Genomic DNA, 24,230 nt, shown 5'->3' with positions numbered 1-24,230 from the left:
GATTCTTTCAAAAGTTTTCTCATTTTCTTTTTGTCCGATGTCCGACAGGTATCCAACTTATTCCAGCGAGATGAGATTGATGAGATAACAGGAGAGCTGATAACTGTGATGAAGAAGGAATATCCACGCAGACCACCTACCAATGAGAATCTCTATGACTACTTCCTGTCTAGAGTACGATCAAACCTCCACGTTGTGCTCTGCTTCTCACCGGTAAGACATCATAATTTATAATAATTAACTTTGGTTTAAAGACACTGGACACTCTTGGTAATTGTCAAAGACCAGTCTTCTTACTTGGTGCATAAAATAACAAACCTGTAAAAATTTGAGCTCAATTGGTTGTTGAAGTTGCAAGATAACTATGAAAGAAAAAAACACCTTTGTCACGCAAAGTTGTGTGCTCTCAGATGCTTGATTTTGAGACCTCAAATTCTAAATCTGAGGTCTCAGAAGAATTCATTTGAAAATTTACTTGACCGGGATATAAAACATTGACCTCCGGATGTTTTGTAGTCTCCCTTATATTATCTTTAACATTTAAATATTTGTTGTAAAGCTCAACCATCGTAGTAACCTTTTTCAATCATTTCCCCTCTCTTAAGGTCGGAGAGAAGTTCCGTAACCGCTCCCTGAAGTTTCCCGGTCTCTTCTCCGGCTGTACCATGGATTGGTTCTCCAGCTGGCCCAAGGACGCCCTGGTAGCCGTCTCACAGCATTTCCTTGCCTCTTTCAAGATCGAATGCACAGAGCAAGTCAAGGCTAGCGTCGTCAGCACTATGGGAAGCTTCCAGGTAGGGTATAAATCTAGTTTGTTTCTGACACCAACAAAAAAGTTGGTTATACCCTTACACCGATATGCAGACATCTTACCAATTAGACGACGGTAGTCGTCTGGTAGGTAGAGGCAGTACAAATCCTACATTTTAGCCATGGATACCGCAACAATTTCAAGAGATTTAGAAGTTGTTACAAACGTTGCATCTCCAGGTAAATTTTCCCTACTCCCCCCAAAAAATTAAACAAAGTTTTTCTGATCAATTTATTACTTAGTATTTTAAATTATCAAACATTTCTCTTGACAGGACTCAGTGGCCGAGACGTGCACAGAATACTTCCAGCGATATCGTCGTCAGACTCACGTGACCCCCAAGTCATATCTGTCCTTCATCGATGGCTATAAATCCATCTATAATGAGAAACTGGAAGCCATTGGACTGTTGGCGCAGAGAATGAAAACAGGTAAGCAAGTTGAGCTCGTTGGTTGAGTAGACAGAGCCCATTAAAGGCAGTGGACACTTGGTAATTGGCAAAGACTAGTCTTCACAGTTGGTGTATCTTAACATATGCATAAAATAACAAACCTGTGAAAATTTGAGCTCAATTGGTCGTCGAAGTTGCGAGATAATAAAAGAAAAAAAAACCTTGTTACACAAAGTTGTGCGCTCTCAGATGTTTGATTTTGAGACCTCAAATGCTAAATCTGAGTTCTCGAAATCAAATTCGTGGAAAATTACTTCTTTCTCGAAAACTACATCACTTCAGAGGGAGCTGTTTCTCAAAATGTTTTATACTATCAACCTCTCCCCATTACTCGTTGCCAAGTGTGGTTTCATGATAATAATTATTTTGAGTAATTACCAATAGTGTCCACTGCCTTTAATTCAATAAGATCATATCTGTAGTGGCAATATCTACCTTTTATTTAAGCAGTATTCCGTTTATTCCTTGGTGTTGAAAAGCAGTTATCTTCATGATCAGGTTTTGACGGTCGTGTGCCATGACCTTCAAAGTTGGCAGATACCAGTGTTATATAAATGTTCATTACAGCTTGTTTATTATTATTATTATGAACTTTATACATATTTTTTTTAATATTGGTAATGTTTTATTTTAAGCACATTTTGTTTGTCCTTAGCATTATTTGTGGGTTTCAAGTCAGTGTCCAAAAGAGTAACGGAGGAAGTTACTGGCAAAAATATATTTTATGGAAAAGTAATTTTGACATGATTCAAAACCACATTTCATCCGACAGGTCTTTCCAAGCTGGTCGAGGCCACCATCTCAGTCAATGAGTTGAGCAAAGAGCTAGTGGTCAAGGAGAAGGAACTGGCAGTGGCATCTAAGAAAGCTGACGTCGTCCTCGCTGAGGTGACGGTCAGCGCCTCAGCCGCTGAGAAAGTCAAGGCTCAGGTCCAGAAAGTCAAGGATAAAGCTCAGGCCATCGTAGATGACATCAATGTGAGTAGTCAACTTCTTGCCATCCATCCCAGTCCGCAATGCTAGTCCCAACCCCAACCCTAGTCAAAAAACCTAATCCCAACCCTTGTACCCAACCCAAACCCTAGTCCCCAATCCCAACCCGAGCCGCAGCGCCAGCTTAAAGGGATGCTGCAGTGAATTCAAATAAATCTATAAAATGTGTTTTGTTTATTCCCGACATATCTGACGTACGTAATTAGCGAATAAGTCATGCCCCCCTTTTGTGGATTGTTACCGCCCCCCCCTACCATCGACGTCACGTCGGGAATTCAAACATATCGTCGGCAAAAAGAGTCTGGTCCCTAACTACACGCGCCTAGGTACCAGGCCACACAGTGCACACGTCTCTATATGCACACAGCCAGGGGGCCCGACGGCTCGGGTTACCGACATGACGTCACGTTTATGCAAATGAAGGCTCCCTTTTAGGGGCGGGGTGGGTTCCCCTAATCTCTTGAAAACCATTTTTAAAATATTGCGCATTTAATAAAAAATATAAAAAAATATTTCAGGTTTAAAAAGTCATGTTAATCATTTAAATGAATAAAATAAAACACTGCAGCCACCCTTTAAAAGCCTACAACACGTTTCAAAATTTACAGAACGATAAACAAGTTCAAGACTGGTCACCAGGCCAGTGCCCAAACAACAGTGACGTTTTGATCTTTTCAGGAGACAAACACTTCGAACCCTACCTATGTAAAGAAGCCAACCTGACTACCAAGGAAATCATTGAAGAAAAAAAAAACTCAAAAGAAACCTATTACAGGCTTGATAACCTTCCTACTTTAAGTCTGATTTCTGATTTTTTGTTAGCCCTTGGAAAAAAATAAAAGAACTGTGATTAAATAGTATGAAAAATCTTCTAAAGCTTACGCCAAGTGTACATGTTGATCGGCCTGGATACAATATTCCTATTTTTTTTCAAACGACTGAATATAATTCCTACTGTTACCTCATCTGACTATAGGTTGACAAGGCCCAAGCTATGGAGAAACTAGAAGCAGCCAAGCCAGCCCTGGAGGAGGCTGAAGCTGCCCTCAACACCATCAAACCAGCTCACATCTCCACTGTCCGTAAACTAGCCAAACCGCCTCATCTTATCATGCGTATCATGGACTGCGTCTTGCTGCTGTTCCAACGTCGTCTTGAGATGACGAGCTTGGACCCAGAGAAACCTAGTCCTAAGCCTTCATGGCCGGATGCCCTTAAGTTGATGGGTGGTAGCACTTTCCTTAAAGATCTACTCAGCTTCTCAAAGGTGAGTCTGCAATTATTTGCGCTTGGCTGTTTTTTTTTAAAGGTGCCGCTTTGTACCTAATTCATGCTCTTTTAATTACTCAGTAGATAAATTTGCTTGGCCCTTTTTCTGCTAAGCATGTTTATAAAAATCAGACCTTGGCCCAATTTCAAAGAGCTGCTTACATGTCTTTAGCAGTAAATGTCCTGCTTAGTAGATTGAGCAGGATACCAGTCACAAACTGTACATGGTGACATGTAGGCCTGGGCGAATTATTCGAATATCCGGTTAATGGCGAATAGGTTTTCCTATCCGTAACCGCGAATGCCTTTTTTTTCTTAACCGGATATCCGCATAGGGCGCGAATACCTATTTACAAACCGGATAATTCTGTAATTACAACCGAGTAACCGGATATTCTTTAATATCCGAATATCCGCGGACGTCGGGCGACAACTGATATGAATGTTTTGTCTGAATCCTTATGAAACTTCTATTAAGACAGCATAAAACAGCATAAATTAAGTATTTAACTATGCTCACCTCCGTGAAGAGTTAAAACAATGACATTTCTGACGTTATTTGTTCAAAGATTACAAAAGTTTTCTTTCACGTAGAGTCAATCACGATCAAAAGAAAAAGCAAATCGCCATCTTTAAATTAGATCCGGTCATTTTTATGAATGAACCGAGTGACACTGTCTAAAACAGCGCCCTCTAGCGGCGAAAAAACTATTCGAATATCCGGTTAATTTCGGATAGTTGGCCAGCGGTATCCGAATAACAAAATTTCACTATTCGCCCAGCACTAGTGACATGGTGTTTTGTCTCAGGTAACCTTAATCTGCTAAGCATAGAGCTGCTGTTCTTGGCAACTAGCTCAACCATGTCAACCCAACCCAACCCAACCCAACAGAAATATGCATACCAGAAAACGGTTACCAGGTAAAATACCAATTTTTATCTATGACCATTCTGCTTAAAGGCAGTGTACACTATTGGTTATTACTCAAAATAATTATTAGCATAAAACCACACTTGGCAACGAGTAATGGGGAGAGGTTGATAGTATAAAACATTGTGAGAAACGGCTACCTCTGAAGTGCCATAGTTTTTGAGAAAGAAGTAATTTTCACGAATTTGATTTTGAGACCTCAGATTTAGAATTTTAGGTCTTGAAATCAAGCATATGAAAGTACACAATTTCGTGCGACAAGGGTGTTTTTTCTTTCATTAATATCTCGCAACTTCGACGACCGATTGAGCTCAAATTTTCACAAGTTTGTTATTTTAGGCATATGTTGAGATACACCAACTGTGAAGACTAGTCGTTGACAATTACCAATAGTGTCCACTGTCTTTAAAGCACTGTAAACTCACTTTAAACTAGTGGACTGTTGGAAATCAAATTATCTTTTTTTACTTTTTTTAGGATTCAATCAATGGTGAGACAGTGGAGTTACTGCAACCTTATCTATCCATGGATGATTACAACCTAGAGTCAGCTAAGAAGTCTTGTGGTGATGTGGCCGGCCTGTGTGCCTGGACTCAAGCTATGTCCTTCTTCTTTGGTATCAACAAAGAAGTCTTGCCGCTGAAGGTAAGACGATGGCCAGTTTCTTTGCCTTGAGATCTCTCATTTTTTCTTCTGTTTTTTTTATGAGTATTTTTATTTTAAGAGATGTTAAATTTGGATCTCTTATATCGTTGGGATACCCGCTGCCAAAACATAGGATTCGAACTGCCTCTAGCTACCGGGCATCCTCGATAGTCTACTAGTTGGTAAGACACTGCTCTAGAATTGCAAGTGTCGTGGGTTCAAATCCTGCCCGAGTAACATGCCTCTGATATTTGTTCACAGGACTCGGGAAAGTACTGAGTGCTACCACACATCAGTTTTTTTATTATTTTTTTATTTATTTTTTTAAATTTAGTTTTAGTTCACTTTTTATTTATTTATTTATTATTTATTTTAAGAGTTTTTATTGAGCTGTTAATGCCTTTGCTGTGATGAGAAGTACTTAAGACCAGACTGATGTGTCTTTAACCAAGACATACTGAATGCCAAACAAGAGGCTGTTTCTGAGCAAGGCTTAAACCCAAACATCATTTAAATTTTTTCTTCAATTTACAGTAAATCCTGTGTTAGGCAGATTTGCGTTAATCTTATTAATAATAATAATAATAATAATAATACAAGTTTATACCGCGCTGAATTCTACGTTTCTGCTGGTGTCCAAGTGACGACTAAAGTAGGAAACCATGGCAACAGCACCAAATCAATCAATCAATCAATCGACCGCAGAGACAGTAAGGGTCCGTCGCGCCGATCTCCTGTGTCCACATCCTACAGCCTCACGCCACATATTGTCGATTTCACTAGGCCGGCCAAGTTGTTGGGCCCAGGATGATCGAGGGTGGCCTCTGGGTCTCTTCCAGCCAGGAGCCGGTGCTAGGCCTCCCCTGGAGTTGATGGCGATACTTTTTTTAGCTTTTTTTAGCACCAAATGCAAAGAACAGTATAAATGTTAGGGTCATTCCAAAAGTGATTTTAGAACACCAATCATTTCTCTTCTGTTTCCTTCTCCAGGCCAACTTAACCATCCAGGAGGCTCGTCTGAACAAAGCCATGGCCTCCTTGTCAGAAGCTCAAGATCAGCTGGATGAGAAACAGAAGGAGCTAGACGTCGTCCAGGCCATGTACGACGCTGCCATCTCAGAGAAGCAGACTCTACTGGACGATGCGGAGAGCTGTAGGAGGAAGATGACTAACGCCACCACGCTGATTGAGGGACTCGGTGGGGAGAAGGTTCGCTGGACCGAGGCGAGCAAACGCTTCCAGGATCAAATCAACAGGTGGGTTGAGAATAAAAGATGTTGCTGAGTGAGCTTGGTAATGACAGCTCTTTAAAATGAGAACTGGTAGAACAAACAGATTGACAACATACCTGTTGCTAGTTCTGCTGTGCCCAATTTCACAGAGCCGCTTCGTTCTTTCAGTCGATGCAGAGCATCGGATAATGGCCCTCCAAACACTTTGTTCCTCCATTGCTGCACGCATCTCTTCCCAACACAGTCCAGAGTCCTGGCACAAGGTTTCCACATAGAGCAGCTAACGCAGAAAATAGTGCTTACAAATTTTCTGCTAAGCTAAAAAGGGGGAAATTACCAACCAAAGATTTCATATGTGACAGGCTATTTTGACTGGTAAATTTATTCCAGTAAACATAGTTTTTTTTTTGTGCTCAGCTACTTTTTGTTTATTAAAGGGTCTATGTAACTTTTGTAGGACAAAAAACACAATGTCCACAGATTTACACTAAACTTACACAATTTGAAGATAATGATAGTAGAAAGCTTCCCTGAAAATACTATGTGCTGAGGTGCTGTAGTTTTTGGGAAATTAGTAAAACAATGTTATGAAAATAATGTTCGTCTCATGAGACGAAAATTATTTTTATCATTTACCAACGTATTTCCATGACATTGTTTTACTCATTTCTCAAAAACTACAGCCCCTCAGTAAGTAAGATTTGAAGGGAAGCTTTCCACTATCATTATCATCAAACCCTGTAAGTTTAATGTAAATCTATGGACATTTTGAAAAAGTACCCAAATCCTTTAAGCAGCTCTATGAAAATGGGCCCAGGTTGGCTGAAAAACTGTCTCGTGGGGTTATCGTATATAGGCTAGACGTGCATCATAATTTGTGGGAAATAGTCCCCAAACCTGGCACTAAATTCAAAATTGTTTCAACTGGTTACAGTGCCCTCTCATGATTATAAATTTTACTTGGTAAATTATATAATGTAATATGTTTGTTCTCGGACAGGTTGGTGGGCGACGTTCTCTTAGCCACTGGGTTCTTATCCTACTCAGGACCCTTCAATCAAGAGTTCCGTAATCTCCTCCTGAAGAACTGGAAGAAAGAGATGGCCATCAATAAGATCCCGTACAGCGACGTGAGTACAAAGTCTCTCTTGAGAATAATATCCATCCACAGAATCTTTACAAGATTAAGGCCGGCTTAAAGTCGGTCGCACGATGGTCTCGTGATGGAAATCTTAATGCGCGATGAAAAAAAGACACAATTTTTAAGTGAGCGATGACTATAAACTTTGTCGCCCGTCAAGATTTCCATTCCCCCCGGTCCTTACTCGGGTGAGCCCCTGACAAGAGCTAATCGAAAGATCACACTCGCCCTCTCGTGGTGACGTCATGCACCTCGGGTCACCAACGAAGTGACCCACTCCACAAGCAGGGCTGGGGGGTGACCCGGGAGAGCTTTTGAAATGGCGTCAAAGCTATTGGAACGCACCGGGGCAGACCGGGGTCGACCAAGGGAAGCTCAACGAATGTACCCAATATAAGTGTGTGATCCTAATTATATGAAAATGTCTTACCACAGGATGTGAACATAACCGGCATGTTGGTCGACAACACCACCGTAGGAGAATGGAACCTCCAAGGTCTACCCAACGATGAGCTGTCTATCCAGAATGGTATCATCGTCACTAAGGCTGCTCGCTATCCACTCCTGATTGACCCTCAGGGACAGGGTAAGGTCTGGATCAAGAACAAGGAGAAGGCGAATGAGCTTCAGGTAAGACCAAGGGAACTACAATCCCGGCCAAACTGCTTGGGCCACCCATTCCTAACGTTATACAAAACCATTCCCTGTCCACTTGCAACCGACAATAAACATTGTCTCCCACGGTATGACGCTACCTTAAACATTACCATTATGGGCATCAAAGCAATGAGATGACAAAACAGTTGTAAATTTAATTTTATGAAATTTAATTCAATTCTTTTTTTAAAGGTGACCGCCCTGAACCACAAGTATTTCCGTACCCATCTTGAGGACAGTCTGTCCCTAGGGCGCCCTCTATTGATAGAAGACATCGGAGAGGAGCTGGATCCGGCTTTGGACAACGTCCTGGAGAAGAACTTCATTAAGTCCGGCTCAACCTTCAAGGTAAAGTTTGTCAAGTTTGACATTTTGTATTTAGGGGATCAGGTTAGCTGAGATGGTTGTAATTGCTATTTGTTATTTATTAGCTAATGGCTTTGAATCTAAATTGACAAATGCAAATGTTTTTTCATCCCAAAGGTAAAAGTCGGAGACAAAGAATGTGACGTGATGAACTCTTTCCGTCTGTACATCACCACTAAGCTGGCCAACCCTGCGTACACCCCAGAGATCAGTGCTAGGACCTCTATTATTGACTTCACTGTCACTATGAAGGGACTGGAGGATCAGCTGCTGGGTATTGTCATCCTTACTGAGAAGCAGGTACAATAAAAAAACAGTGAAATAAATCAAATGTGGTATGAATTACCTGTAGTGTTACCAGCGATCACTTGAAGGCACTGGACACTTTTTGGTAATTGTCAAAGACTAGTATTCTCACTTGGTGTATCCCAACGTATGTTTTAAATAACAAATCTTTGAAAATCGGGGGTCAATATCTCATTGAAGTTACAGAGGAAAAAACACCTTTGTTGCACAAATCTGTATGCTTTCAAATGCCTAAAAAAGGTTTCAGGCCTGAAGTCTTTGAGTGAGAAATTACCTCTTTCTCAAAAACATGTTACTTCAGAGGGAGTCCTTTCTCACAAACTGAGGTTAGTGATCTGCTTATTTTTGCTTACCTGAACATTTTTAAGCATCATTTTGTGCTTAAAGGCAGCTCTTATCAATATCAAAAAAGTAGCTAATCACAAATTAAGTTTGCTTACCAGAATATGTTTACCAACTAAAATACCATGTCACATGTACCCTGGTATCCTACTCATGTTTGCTTAGCAGAAAACTGCTAAGCAATATTTTTTGCTTTGGCAGCTGTATGAAATTGTAATGTTATTGATAGTGGACCCATTCATTGTGAGTTCCTTTGACGGGAAGATCATCTAATCATCATCATCATCATCATCCGTCGTCCTTAGACGGAATAGCAGAAGCAGCTTTGATGAAGTGGTGCCAGGTTGCTTTGTCCCTCATGAGTTGTTGAGTCTCGTTTTGATTGAGATTTGTGTCTCGGGTGATGGTGTCAGAGTAGCTCATTTTCCTCCTGCCGCGATTTGGATGTCCGCCAGGGGGATTCCAGAAGACCAGATGCGATATAGGTTGATCCGCTGTTCGCAAACAGTGGCCAGCAAACTGGAGACGCCTCTGCATTATGGTCTCGGAAAGTGGTGGTAGATTGCCATAAACCTCCCTGTTTGTAGTATGGTCCCGCCAGTGGATGTTGAGAACTCTACGCAGCAGTTGAGTGTAGCAACCGTTGATGCGATCATTCATTTTTTGTGTTGTTGTCCATGTTTCGGCTCCATATAGCAAGATCATCTAAACAAACTAAACAAAGCGTTTATCCCAACCTTGCAGGAATTAGAGTCTGAGCGCACCAAACTGATGGAGGAGGTCACTGCCAACAAGCGCAAGATGCAAGAGCTTGAGGACAATCTCCTGTACCGACTGACCAGCACGGAGGGCTCCCTCGTTGAGGACGAGTCTCTTATCGAGGTGTTGGGAGTCACTAAGATCACTGCGGAGGAAGTGAGCGAGAAATTGACCATCGCTGCCGAGACGGAGCTGAGGATCAACTCGGCAAGAGAGGAATTCAGACCTGGTATGATTGCTTCTCTTCTTCCTTCTGAAACTTTGAAAAATATTTTTCCTGTAAGGGATACAGACTACGTTTTTGTTTAAAGTTTTGGACCGGGGGTCGATTTCACAAAGAGTTAGGACTAGTCCTAACTTAGGACTAGTCCTAGGAGATATACAAACTACATGGATAGTCCTAAGTTATGACGAGTAACTGGTCCTAACTCGAGATAAGACTAGTCCTAACTCTTTGTGAAACCCACCCCTGGTCCTTTACATACAGCTGTACAGTAGCACCTTGTAATGGTTACAAGGTGCCGTTGCGCATTGCTGGCAAACAAATTAGGAACACTTTTGACTTTTATATTTTAATTTCTTTTGCTTATTTGTCATATAGTGGCTACCCGAGGCAGTACACTGTACTTCTTAATCACTGAGATGAGCATGGTGAACGTCATGTACCAGACGTCTCTCAAACAGTTCTTGGGTATCTTTGATATCTCGATGGCCAGGTAAGAAAAATCATGTCTAGTTTACCCAGTTGGTACTTATTTTTCATCCCTCGTATAGCCTTTCTTTTGTCTTCAGTACTTGCATTTCCATGAGTACCCCATGAGTCCCCCTTCAAAATGTCCCTCAAAGGCAGTGTACACTATTGGTAATGACTCAAAATATTTATCAGCATAAAACCTTTCTTGGTGATGAGTAATGGGGAGAAGTTGATGGTATGAAACATTGTGAGAAACGGCTCCCACTGAAGTGCCATAGTTTTCGAGAAAGAAGTAATTTTCCACGAATTTGATTTCGAGACCTCAGATTTAGAACTTGAGGTCTCAAAATCAACCATCTAAACACACACAACTTTGTGTTACAAGGGTGTTTTTTTCTTTCATTATTATCTTGCAACTTCGATGACCGATTGAGCTAAAATTTTCACAGGTTAGTTATTTTATGCATATGTTAACTGTTAAGGCTAGTCTTTGACAATTACCAATAGTGTCCACTGCCTTTAAATCCCACCCTGAAAATGTGTTCAGCCAGTTTGGACTCCTTTATATACTTTATTAGCTTTTTCTATCAAACTGTATTTGTAATTCCACTGCTTAGTCTAACATGTCTAAGCTCATAGCCAACATCGTTGAGTACATTACATATGACCCTTGACCTTGACTTTCTATCCTCCACCAGGTCCCAGAAGAGCCCCATCACATCCAAGCGTATAACCAACATCATTGAGTACATGACAGATATGACCCTTGAACCTTGACCTTTATTCTCCTTTCCTTCCCCAGGTCCCAGAAGAGCCCCATCACATCCAAGCGTATAACCAACATCATTGAGTACATGACAGATATGACCCTTGAACCTTGACCTTTATTCTCCTTTCCTTCCCCAGGTCCCAGAAGAGCCCCATCACATCTAAGCGTATAACCAACATCATTGAGTACATGACAGATATGACCCTTGAACCTTGACCTTTATTCTCCTTTCCTTCCCCAGGTCCCAGAAGAGCCCCATCACATCCAAGCGTATAGCCAACATCATTGAGTACATGACAGATATGACCCTTGAACCTTGACCTTTATTCTCCTTTCCTCCCCAGGTCCCAGAAGAGCCCCATCACATCCAAGCGTATAGCCAACATCATTGAGTACATGACAGATATGACCCTTGAACCTTGACCTTTATTCTCCTTTCCTTCCCCAGGTCCCAGAAGAGCCCCATCACATCTAAGCGCATAGCCAACATCATCGAGTACATGACGTACGAGGTGTTTAAATACACGGCTCGTGGTCTGTATGAGAACCATAAGTTTCTGTTCACCATCCTCCTGGCACTCAAGATTGACATGCAAGGTGGCAAGATTAAACACAACGAGTTCCAGACGTTTATCAAAGGTAGGGTTTAATTGCATAAATCGCTAACACCTGTTCCAGACAGGCGCTCCAGAGTCGCATCAAACTAAATTCTGAATTAAGAACATGAAAAGTTTAATGTCTGAAACAGTTAAGAGCGACTGGACAAGCTACAAGTTCAAAGATCGACTACTGCAGTCGTTCAGAACGACTCTGGAGCGCCTTGGTTTCAGACGTTGATCTTGTCATGAGCAGAGCCAATGTAATAATAAGTTCACCTGTCTGAAACCAAAATTTATTTGGGTTGATCTAGAGTTGCTCCTTATCTATTTGGTTCAGCAAAAGATGTGGTTGGTAGCTGATGTTACCTCGCTACACAGGAATGGATGTTTAATTTAATTTCGGCGGGCAATGAGGGCCATACAAAAAAAATTATTCTATTATAACTTTTTTTGAAAGATATTTCAATCATGCGATTGCTGTGATTTCTACATGATAATTTCCATAAAACTAAACTTATTTCATCTCATTCATTATCTGTCTTTATTTTCTCCCTCAGGTGGTGCCGCCTTGGACCTGAACGCCGTTGAACCCAAACCCAAGAAGTGGATCCTTGACATGACATGGCTCAATCTCGTCCAGCTCTGCAAGCTGCCACAGTTCAACCAGATCCTCGGCCAGGTGGCACGCAATGACAAGGCCTGGAAGCAATGGTTTGATGAAGACGCTCCCGAGGAGGCTACCATACCTGATGGATACTCCTCGTCGCTGGATGTCTTCCGTAAGTTGCTGCTGGTCAGGTCTTGGTGTCCGGACCGTACCATCCCACAGGCTAGGAAGTACATTGCTGACGCCATCGGTGTTAAGGTGAGTGTAAAACCTATAGGCTACATGTATGTCAATTTACAGTTTACTAGTAACAGGCAATCTCCATTAAGGACATTTCTTCACATTTCAGTTTTCTCGTTATTTACCTGGGCCCAGTTTCATAGCGCTGCTTAACGGTAAGCAAATTTGCGTGCTTACTGTAGCAGAAAAATTTGCTTAAGCCTTAGCGTATTCCACTGGTTAGCAGAAAAATTGGGCAGCCATATTACGCGTTTACCGTGGATTTGCATTGTGACGTCATTTATTTTCGTGCGTTAAGCACCGGAAGGTTAGCATGCCTTTTCGTGTGCTTACAGTTAGCAGCGCTATGAAATAGAAATTGCACAGTACGCACAAAATCATGCTGGACAAGAAATGAACCTCGCCAATCAAACTACACTCAAACACCAAAACTTATGAGTATAAACAATGTGTTGCCTCAAACATTCTTGTGAATTATTCAATAATCTTGTGTCCATATAGAAATAAATTACTTTTTACTTTTGTCTGTCGGAGACCATCATACTCTCAGAAATGAAAGTTTCTGCGTAAGAGATGACAATGTGGGTTTGAATTCCAGTCATGGCACATGTGTCCTGTAGCAAGATTCTTTACCATGATTGCTTTGTCCTTTGGATTGGACATTAAGCGAAAGTTCTTGTGAACTAGCATTGCTACGGCACATGGAAGAATCCGGCCTTCGATTTCACCAAACTCTCCCTAACTTAGGATAAATTTTAGGACTTGGGACTAGTTCAGTTCCGTTTTTATACATGTTAGGACACATTGAACCCATCCTAAGTTAGGATGATTTACTCGTCCTAACTCGTAATCCTAGCATTTCGTAAACTCGGCTGCTGAGCACTTATCATGGATGACTAGTGGTGTTAACATTGCATAACATAACTTTGTGTCTGGGTTTTTTTCTGTTTGTAGTTTGCCGAGGGAGTGATCCTAAACATGGAGAAGATGTGGGAGGAGTCTGACGTGAAGACACCCATGGCTTGCTTCCTGTCTATGGGATCAGATCCTACTGCATCCATTGAAGGACTCGCTAAGAAAATGAATATCCGTAAGTAACACTCAATAGCTGCTTACCAAGAAATTAACACTTAGCAGATTTCCGTTGTAAATGTCCCTTGATCAGTAATTAATCCTCAGTATATGCTTACCAAGAAAATAATGCTTAGCAGGTTTGTCCTTGCATTAGTCCATCAAAGAGCTCACTAAGAAGATGAGCGTCCATAAGTAGCCCTCAAATATCTGCTTACTAAGAAAATAAAATTTAGCACGTTTCCCTTGCATTAACCATTGAAGGGCTCGCTAAGAAGATAAAAATCCGTAAGTAACACTCAATATCTGCATACCAATAAAATAATCCTTAGCAGGTTTCACTTTCATTAACCATTGAAGGACTTGCTAAGAAAATTGTTATTTGTAAGTAACCCTCACTAGACCGTATTAAAAAAAACTTTTTTTCCACGAAAGTCACCATCTTGTAGGTCAAACCGTATGCGTGTCCAAACGCGTACATCAATGAAGCATGCAGCATTCCCGGTTAGATATCTATGGCATATGCACGCACACACCCACGCACGCGCGCACAGATGCCATCTTGTAGGGCAGATATTTGAATGGTGACGTCATATTCAATACGGTCAATAGCTGCTTACCAAAAAAAATAATGCTTAGCAGGAGCCTCTCGTACTAGTCCATTGATCAGTAAATAACCCTCAATATATGCTTTCCAAGAAAATAATAATGTTTCAGGGGCCATGTGAGATTAGGCAATATATTCTTCCCACTTAAGTCGTAAATCTGATTCCATTTCGCCCAATGGAAAAATCATTTTTTTATTTTTATGAAATGGCCCGGAAAATCTTCAACATAATGAACATGTAGAACTCTTAAGGGTGTGACTGACACTTTTTTTTTGGGGGGGGGGGGTGGAGGGGGGGTGTAGGGGAGTTCCCCATTTGCAAAAAAAAGGAAAGGGTTTAAAAGGAAGATGCAACTCGTTAGCACTATCTACTTTTGTTGCCCAGGTTGCCGCTCTATTAGTATGGGTCAAGGTCAAGAGGTACACGCCAGGAAGCTTCTGAGTGGATTCATGTCGGAGGGTGGATGGGTACTCCTTCAGAACTGCCATCTTGGACTCGGGTTCCTCGACGAACTTCAAGACACGGTAAGCTCAAATTCATATCCATGTGTTGTGAAAAGCTTATAAAAGAACCCAGTGCACTTATCAAAAAGAGAAAGGGTTCATCCCGGTGTTCCTGGTTTGATTGGCAGCATATTTCGCCACAGCACCTTGTAAACCATTACAGGGTGCTACATATGTAAAAGGAGTAGGTCTCGTACGTCTAATCATAGTCCCAAACCTTGCAGGAAAATACTGGATGTTTGAAGCGCTTTGAGCATCAAAGCATGATCCAATTTCGTCCCTCATTTGAGGGATGGAAATCAATAGACTCTATTGAGTGCATCATTACTATAAACAATTGTTTTTTGTGAGAGGGCGAAAACATTTGTCACACTGTTTTGTCACACCGTTTGGTTAATTTGAGCTTCCGTTTAAGCATAACTATTCAGTTGTTAAATTTTTATTTTTTATTTTTAGATTATAAGCGGTGAGAATGTCCACGATTCATTCCGTCTTTGGATCACTACTGAGGAGCATCCTAAGTTCCCCATTAACCTCCTTCAGATCTCCATCAAGTACACCAACGAGCCCCCACAGGGAATCAAAGCTGGCCTCAAGAGAACATACGCCGGTATCACGCAGGTAGGTTCCCTAATCGGGCGGTCCGGTTGGCGTAGTGGTGTCTTGCATTGATTCCACCTCTAGGACCCCGGTTCAAAACTTAACTATCTTGCCTTGCCTTCCACCTCTAGGACCCCTGGTTCAAATCCCTACGGTGGCACTACATGTATGTGAATTGGGTTTTCAGTCCCTACCCGACTGTTTGGGTTTTTACCTGGATTAACTCCCTCTGGGGTTTTCCTACTACATCTAAAACTGAAACATCCTTCATTGGGTGCATTCGTTTAGCTTCCCTGGGTCACCCCGGTCTTCCCTGGTACATTCAAATAGCTTTGACGGGACTCACCCGGGTCAGCCCCCAGTGCCCTGCTTGTGGAGTGGGTCACTTGGGGGTGACCTGACGTGCATGCCGTCACCACGAGAGGGCGAGTGTGATTGTTCGATTAGCTCTTGTCAGGGGCTTACTGAGTGAGCATCGCGGGATAGACCCAGGGAAGCTAAACGAACGCACCCACTGTCTTCTCTCCATTTGGGTTATTGGCTAGAACAGTGATTAAGTTCGTTTTTCTGCGAGCTCTTGGCTTCACAACCAGAATTAATTAAATAAAGTCCTTTACAAATGGACAAGTAACAAAATTTTCTACTGGCCTGGCCTGGCCAGACTACAGTGAGAAGCGTTTGACTCTCTAACCATTGTGTGAGCACCACATTGCCAGCCACAAAGGGCAAACTCTGCCTTCAAACCTAGCAGTGCTCTGTAATGTTATGTATTTGTTGCTAGATAAATCCTCAAATGGGTGACTGAAGTAAAGGGATGAAACTTTAATTTATGTCAAAAGTGATTCACCACAAAAGTTTTATTCTCAACATCTCGTTTCTTTTCTTCCCCCTCCCAGGAGCAACTTGAGATCTCCAACCTACCCCAGTGGAAGCCCATCCTGTATGCCGTTGCCTTCCTTCACACCACCGTCCAAGAGAGGCGTAAGTTCGGTCCTCTAGGCTGGAACATCCCCTATGAGTTCAACCAGGCTGACTTCACATCCAGTGTGCAGTTTGTTAACAATCATCTTGATGACCTGGACCCTAAGAAGGTAAACTTTGACCTAAAAAAAGCCACACCTTTTCCCTTTAAACGGCACCCCTACTGGTTTGTGCATGATAGAATTAAGTCCACTGTTTCAATAAGAAATTACATGAATATAACAGGTGTGAGTTGCCAGTGGAAAAGGACAATTTGTTTTTCCTTTAAATGGAGCTTTCTCATATTGCATGGAGTGAAACATCCAGCTCTTATGAAAGCCACCACTGCTTAAGAGCTACTTTCACATTGTGCTACTCTAAACCTTACATTACAGTTATCAAAAGCTTTGTGAAATGTTCAGTTTCAGGCTTGCTGCCTCTTTGGGATGTCATTGTTCATTGTACCGTTCTAAAGTAAATATTTTTTACAATTTTGTTTTACCATGGTGTGCAGGGTGTATCCTGGAATACTATCCGCTACATGTTAGGTGAAGTGCAGTATGGTGGCCGAGTAACAGACGACTATGACAAACGTCTCCTCAACACCTACGCAAGGGTCTGGTTCTCAGAAGATATGTTCCTCGACAAGTTCAAGTTCTACAAAGGTAAGGGGTCTTGTCAAAATTAATCCAGGGGTTGATTTCACAAAGCAATAAAATCCATCCTGTAAGACAAATTGTCAGTACCACCATAGCGACTTCACACTTTATTAAGCAACAATGACTAATCTAAGTCTTTTTGTTATGTTGGTTTTTTGTCGCACAGGTTACACCATTCCCAAATGTCGCAGCGTTGATGAGTACCGCAACGCTATCGAGAACCTCCCATTGGTCGATTCACCGGAAGCTTTTGGTCTTCACCCCAATGCTGACATCACGTACCAGACCAACATGGCGACGGAGGTAATTTTGATATTAATAGCATGAGTAGAGTGCCATCTATGTCTATTTAGTAAAACTTTGTTACATGTCTTCAAATCCCTTGCTCACCAGTCGCCATCATACATATCTGACAATCTACATCCGTATGTCACACCACGTTCCCTCTGCTCTTCCTCAGAGAACCTCTCAGCCGAACATCGCACCGCCTCTAGGGCTGGTTTATGTGCATTTTCTGCTGCTGCTACAGATGTACGGAACTAATTACCATCACATGTTCGCCATGCAACTTCACTTCAACAATTCAAGAAACTACTTAAGACTCATTTATACCGAACATCTGAGACCACAAATCAATTAGAAATTTGACGAAAATTTAAAAACTCTTGAAAATTGAATGGTTTGATGCATTTTGGATTTTTCTTTTCTTTCAAGGTGTTGGAACTCATCGTCAACATTCAGCCCAAGGATAGTGGGAGCGGAGGTGGAGAAACCCGAGAGTCAGTCGTCTACAAACAAGCCGATGAAATGCTGGAGAAACTGCCTGGAAACTTTGTGCCTCATGAGGTAAGTAAAATGTCAAGTCTGTGCAATTTCTGTGTATTTAATGGCAAGAGTTACTAAAAGTTTTTCATAATCTTGCAACAAGCTGGCTGCAAGGTTGCTACAAGTTTATCAGAAGCATCAATTTTTGGAATCCTGCAAGCTTGCTGACGAGCTTGGGCATACTTTCCCTCAATTCCAATTTTTTTAACCCTGCAAACTTGCCCTTTCTCACATTTAGATTGTTGGCAAGCTTGTGGCAAGCATGCCTTTGGAATTCTGCAAGCTTGCTGACAAACTTGCAGTTTTGGAACCCCGCAAGCTTGTAGCAATATTGTAGCAAGCTTGCCCTCTCCTGTATTTTTGGAATCCTTCAATGCTGTTGACAAGCTTGAGAAAGGCTTGTAGAAAGCTTGCCCTCATGTCATTTTGAAACCCTGCAAAGCTTCTGACGAACTTTTGGCATGCTTGCATTGTTGGAACCCTGCAAGCTTGTGGCAAGCTATAGGCAAGCATGCCCTCATGTCTTTTTGGAACCCTGCATAGTTGCTGGCAAGCTTGCCTTCATTTGCTCTTTTGGAACCCTGCTTTTGCTTTTTTTTAGAACCCTCCCCATTTCCTTTTTTTAAACTCTGCAAGCTCGCTGACAAGCCTGCAGCAAGCTTTGTTTAATGGGAGTTTGAGCCCAAGTCTTACACTGGTGTTTTTGACCAAACCGTTAAACCATTTCTGCAAGCAACAATACCTTATTCCTGTTTCTAATTTTCTTCCTCAGGTCAAAGCTCGTCTGCAGAAGATGGGTATCCTTTCCCCTCTCAACATCTTCTTGCGTCAGGAGATTGACCGTATGCAGCGTGTGATCTTCACGGTGCGTACCACCCTACAGGATCTGAAGCTCGCTATCGACGGTACCATCATCATGAGTGAGACCCTACGAGATGCTTTGGATAATATCTACGATGCTAGGGTCCCTGAGAGCTGGAAGAAGGTTAGGATCAAAGAGTTATTATAAGAACTAGAGGGCGCACTGGCCTATATACGAAATCCGGCATGCGCGCAGGCAGCTGTTTTCTAAGTTGACAAAACAGCATCGCACAGCGTGTGTTTGTGCGGCCATTTTGTAAGTTGACAAAACAGCAGCGCGTAGCGTTCAATAAACACGAACGCCAACGAGTACTTCAAATTCAACGTGCGTACAGTCCTGTGCGTTTGTGCAAGAAGCATTACCAGTGCGCCCTCTAGCTTTTACTCATGACCCTCATCCACATACAAGGCTCGAATTTGGGGTGAAAAAAGTCCGCAAGACCAAAGGACTTTCATGTATTTTGGTTTGTGGTAACACCATGTGTGTACCTACTTACATTACATGTTATTCTTTTGAGAACCTGTTTTGTTTTATATTCTACTACCCCGGAGTTGATGAATTCAGGAGACCTCTTAGTTCTGAAATGGACCGTCCTGCTTTATTACTACTACCATGGGTGAAAGTAGGAAATTGACCGGGACTGTCACTTGTGCTTAAGGAATCGAGAGAACTTCTTATTATAAGTGAGGTAGTCCCACAGGGTTGCCCCCTTCACAGTCCATAAGGATGTAGGCATGGATATCATCCACTAGGAGCCGCCTACTCCTGGAGCTGAAACAGGGTTACCCCCTTCACAGTCAGCAAGGATGTAGGCATGGGTATCATCCACTAGGAACCACCTACTCCTAGGGCTGAAACAAGATTACCCCCTTCACAGTCCCTAAGGATGTAGCCATGGGTATCATCCACTAGGAGCCACCTACTCCTAGGGCTGAAACAGGGTTACCCCCTTCACAGTCCCTAAGGATGTAGGCATGGATATCATCCACTAGGAGCCACCTACTCCTGGTGCTGAAACAGGGTTACCCCCTTCACAGTCAGCAAGGATGTAGGCATGGGTATCATCCACTAGGAACCACCTACTCCTAGGGCTGAAACAAGATTACCCCCTTCACAGTCCCTAAGGATGTAGGCATGGGTATCATCCACTAGGAGCCACCTACTCCTGGGGCTGAAACAGGGTTACCCCCTTTACAGTCTGTAAGGATGTAGGCTTGGGTATCATCCACTAGGAACCACCTACTACTGGGGCAGAAACAGGGTTACCCCCTTCATTGTCCATCTGGATGTAGGCTAGGGTATCATCCACTAGGACATGTAGGAGCCACCTACTCCTGGTGCTGAAACAGGGTTGCCCCCTTTACAGTCCTTACAGTTGTAGGATGAACGGTGTAATCAATCAAAGTACTGACTGGCTGGGAGAGCAAAAGATCAAAAGAAAGAACATTTTGGGTGAAAAAAAATTATATTCTTTAGCCCATATGCTAAATTATATCTAACAAATTATTATTCTTAATCTTTCGTCCTGTACAGATATCTTGGGAGTCCACAACCCTTGGTTTCTGGTTCACTGACCTGATTGAGAGGAATGCACAGTTCTTTACCTGGTGCTTTGAGGGACGTCCAAACGTCTTCTGGATGACAGGATTCTTCAACCCACAGGTAAACATCGCGAGCGTCTCTATCGAAAATAGAAGGGGATCGCCCCGGTATTCCTGGCCGTGGCTGCTGTATGCGCCGTAGCACCTTGTAAGGTGCTACATAATTGGGTCTCAGAATTCATCACTTCAAAAACACATCTTTCTGAAAGTTTGTATATACTCAGTGCCTTGAGTACCTTGGTACTTACGCACGCTATACATGTGTAAGACTTCAATATTATTATTATGAAATGAAACTTGAACCTTAAATTCTGACTTCCATCTGTTTTTCTCTTGCAGGGTTTCCTGACTGCTATGAGGCAGGAGATCACCAGAGCTCATAAGGGTTGGGCTTTGGACAGTGTGGTGCTCCACAATGACATGACCAAGCTCCTGAAGGAAGACATCAGTACTCCACCACCAGAAGGTATGGTTACTGTCATCTTAAAGGAATACGTTGCCTTGGATCGGTCGAGTTGGTCTTTGAAAAGCTTTTGTAACCATTTGTTATCAAATGCATATGGGTAGAAATAATAATGTAAAAGTAGATTACAATGAAATATTACTTGCTGAAGAACTGTAGTTTTTACTTTTTTCATTTTGAATTTTCCGTTTCTCTCTCAGGTGTGTACATTTACGGCCTTTTCCTGGACGGTGCCGGCTGGGACCGACGTAACTGCAAGCTGATCGAGCCCCCTCCCAAGGTCCTCTTCAGCCCACTGCCCGTGGTCCACGTCTACGCCATCAACGCCACCGGGGGGAAGGACCCGAGGCTCTACGAGTGTCCCGTCTACCGTAAGCCAAGACGTACCGATCTGACGTACATCTTCCCGTTGTACTTGAAGACGGTTCATCATCCGGATCACTGGATCTTAAGAGGCGTGGCTCTACTCTGTGACACCAAGTAGAAGAAGGTCGCGGAGCGCAGGGCCTTATGGCAAATGCTTTGTACTTGCGCGTTAGGCGTGGAGTGAGGTACATGCTGGTCTAGCTAGCAATGGGTATAGATCTTTATCACGGTGTGGCCATCCTGACTTTACTCCATTCCAACTCGTTGGAACCAAACTGAGGCTGGACGAAATAATAGTCTGGTGCCATGTTTGCGCAATGGATGTTGTCATTCATTACTGTTAAGGAAACGGGGAACACGACCAAGATGGTGACAGCGTGATAAAGGTTTATTTTGTGAAAAGGTCTTTGTCACACAGAGCAATCTATTTTCAACCACTTCCAATCAATCTCCAAGAAAACAAGATTTCTAGATTAAGATCTCACATTTAGGAATGACTAATTTCAGACTTCTATCGAAGTTAAAGTCTGCCTGGTAATCAAAACAAAAAGTATTTCTCTCCGAAGTTTTGCTGTTTATGTGTGTTTTACGTTACATAAGATTGTGGTTCATAACCCTGCTAGTTTTAATGCGACGTTTTAAATACGAGTGCCTGTTTTTGAGTGTTGCAAAGACTTTGAAAAATTAACTTATTAAGAAATAATATTGTATTGTAGGCTGGCTTAGTAGTAGCTGAGGTCGTCTGGTTTTGAACGGTTTAGAAATAAGTACACTGGATTGACTGTATTCAGTTTAGATGCCTTCACAACATGAAATATTTGCAAGCTGGCTCAGTTCAGTATCATTAGCATACAATTAAATGGTCACACAGTAGTAGGGTTGACTATGCTCATCGGTGCATTCACCACATGATATCATGTTGCAGGACTGCCTAGTGCATCTATCAATCAAAACCACACAGTATTGATGATATTTAATGGTCAGACAGTAGGAGGGTTGACTGTGTACTTTATAGATGCCATTACCACATGGTATTATATTGCGGGACTGCCTTGTGTTTCTATCATTCAAAATCACACAGTGTGGATGGTATTTAATGATCAAACTGTAGGAGGGTTGACTGTGTACTTCATTGAATTATTCTTGGCAGGTCTAGCACATCTATATTGGACAGTCATATAGTAGGAGGGTTGACCGTGTACTGTATAGACGCCATTACAACATGATATCATATTGTATAATTACCTAGCTCGTCTATCATGGACGGTCAGATAGTAAGAAGGTTGACTGTCTTGTCAACATGCATCCATCACATTACAAATTACACTTAGGCGTAGTGTCGTAACCAGACAAAACCTGACAAAGTCGGATAATTTAGTCAAATAGGAGCTTCATGTGTAATATAGTACAGCTTTGGCATTTGTGGTTAAATCTGTTAGAATACTCACGATCAGCATTGCTTGTTACAAACAAATTCCAAGAGGACCAAATAATTATTGTTACACTCCGTCCAATTTTCAGCATTTAGAAACAAAGAGTATATTCCTACACTTTTAATGCATATTTAGTGATATATTTATCAAAGTGAATTTTGAAAGACTACAATACATATAATATAACTCTGTCTGGTCCCATCTTATATTAATAAATATATGAGAAAATAGAATTAGCTGTTGTAAACTGGTCACCAATCAAAATGACCAATTAATATTTGATATTAAAATTAACATTTGATATAAGAAATGTATACTTAACGAATATTTTCCGTCCATAGTTTTTAAATTCTAAGGGAAATTGTTTTCAAACTTGTGTAATATTTCTTTCGTCAATAAATTCCATCCATTGTCATTGAGATTTATGAAATTTTGTAGCATTACGTTTCAACTTCTTTTGCAAAGTTTTAATCTCTTCCATCCTTGGTAAAGTACTTCTGTTTTATAATACTTCTTCAAAGGCAGTGGACACTATGTTCCATTGGAAGCACCCTTTGCAAAATGAAAATTGCCCTGCAATCTCCATTTGAAGACGGGTTAACTTTTGAAAATTAATTTTGTAATCAAGAAATCAAGAAGTGCACAAATCAAGAAGCAATACTTTCAATCAAAGCTTGCTGCACCCAAACGAAGGCTTGTCAAAAATAAATACATACAAATGGTATTTAAAGGCAGTGGACACTATTGGTAATTACTGAAAATAATTACAAGCATAAAACCTTTCTTGGTGAATAGTGTTGGGGAGAGGTTGATGGTATAAAACATTGTTAGAAACGGCTCCCTCTTAAGTGCCATATTTTTCGAGAAATAAGTTATTTCCCACAAATTTGATTTCGAGACCTCGTATTTAGAACTTGAGGTCTCGAAATCAACCATCTAAACGCACACAACTTTGTGTGACAAGGGTTTTTTTTTTTCTTCTTTCATTGTTATCTCGCAAATTCGATGACCGATTGAGCTCAAATTTTTACAGGTTAGTCATTTTATGCATAATGTTGAGATACACTAACTGTGAAGGCTAGTCTTTGACAATTACCAATAGTGTCCACTGCCTTTAAAGTGTACATGGAACATCACAACAACATGTAACTAGGTAAATATTACAAATTTGTGATCTGAAAAAGTGAGCCGTCTTCGAAGTTTGAGGCTTCTTTTCATAGCATTTTTGACGTGGTGTTATTCGGGTGGCCCTGCATTGAAATGGTGCCACGATTGGTAACCTCACTAGGGACGTCGAAGGTGCACTGAAAAACGTCTGCCGGCATGCAGTGGCCGTCAATTTATTTCAAACCAAAACCCAATATTTATGAATGAAAATTATTGGTTGAATCTAAATATCTGATGGGGTGTTAACAAAGTTTAGAGTTTTATCTTTACAATTATATATTTTTTATTGGATTTAAGAA

At 41.6% G+C, this 24,230-nt stretch overlaps 1 protein-coding gene across 5 annotated transcripts in view; it reads left to right on the top strand.

The window, feature by feature from the left end:
* LOC139947184 (dynein axonemal heavy chain 5-like) overlaps nt 1–24,230 on the top strand; it is a 92,443-nt gene extending 68,213 nt beyond the window's left edge. For 4 of the 5 annotated variants that reach the window (XM_071945052.1, XM_071945050.1, XM_071945051.1 and 1 more), the window contains 26 exons: nt 49–213; nt 606–794; nt 1,086–1,242; nt 2,036–2,241; nt 3,233–3,523; nt 4,934–5,101; nt 6,092–6,357; nt 7,334–7,463; nt 7,910–8,104; nt 8,324–8,479; nt 8,615–8,797; nt 9,890–10,133; nt 10,506–10,620; nt 11,816–12,006; nt 12,524–12,831; nt 13,768–13,903; nt 14,877–15,016; nt 15,452–15,616; nt 16,492–16,686; nt 17,070–17,220; nt 17,381–17,517; nt 17,929–18,060; nt 18,812–19,024; nt 20,435–20,563; nt 20,842–20,968; nt 21,166–24,230. In XM_071945052.1, the coding sequence (XP_071801153.1) occupies nt 49–213; nt 606–794; nt 1,086–1,242; nt 2,036–2,241; nt 3,233–3,523; nt 4,934–5,101; nt 6,092–6,357; nt 7,334–7,463; nt 7,910–8,104; nt 8,324–8,479; nt 8,615–8,797; nt 9,890–10,133; nt 10,506–10,620; nt 11,816–12,006; nt 12,524–12,831; nt 13,768–13,903; nt 14,877–15,016; nt 15,452–15,616; nt 16,492–16,686; nt 17,070–17,220; nt 17,381–17,517; nt 17,929–18,060; nt 18,812–19,024; nt 20,435–20,563; nt 20,842–20,968; nt 21,166–21,449 (4,773 nt within the window). In that variant the 3' untranslated portion in view covers nt 21,450–24,230. Of the gene's footprint in view, nt 1–48; nt 214–605; nt 795–1,085; nt 1,243–2,035; nt 2,242–3,232; nt 3,524–4,933; nt 5,102–6,091; nt 6,358–7,333; nt 7,464–7,909; nt 8,105–8,323; nt 8,480–8,614; nt 8,798–9,889; nt 10,134–10,505; nt 10,621–11,296; nt 11,431–11,815; nt 12,007–12,523; nt 12,832–13,767; nt 13,904–14,876; nt 15,017–15,451; nt 15,617–16,491; nt 16,687–17,069; nt 17,221–17,380; nt 17,518–17,928; nt 18,061–18,811; nt 19,025–20,434; nt 20,564–20,841; nt 20,969–21,165 lie in introns of those variants that run through there. The other variant, XM_071945053.1, reaches the window with a different exon arrangement.

The sequence above is a fragment of the Asterias amurensis genome, chromosome 14 (assembly GCF_032118995.1).
Source record: "Asterias amurensis chromosome 14, ASM3211899v1".
Taxonomy (NCBI): Eukaryota; Metazoa; Echinodermata; class Asteroidea; order Forcipulatida; family Asteriidae; genus Asterias; species Asterias amurensis.
The sequence above is the reverse complement of the archived record's forward strand: the minus strand, read 5'-3'. Positions and strand labels throughout refer to the sequence as shown.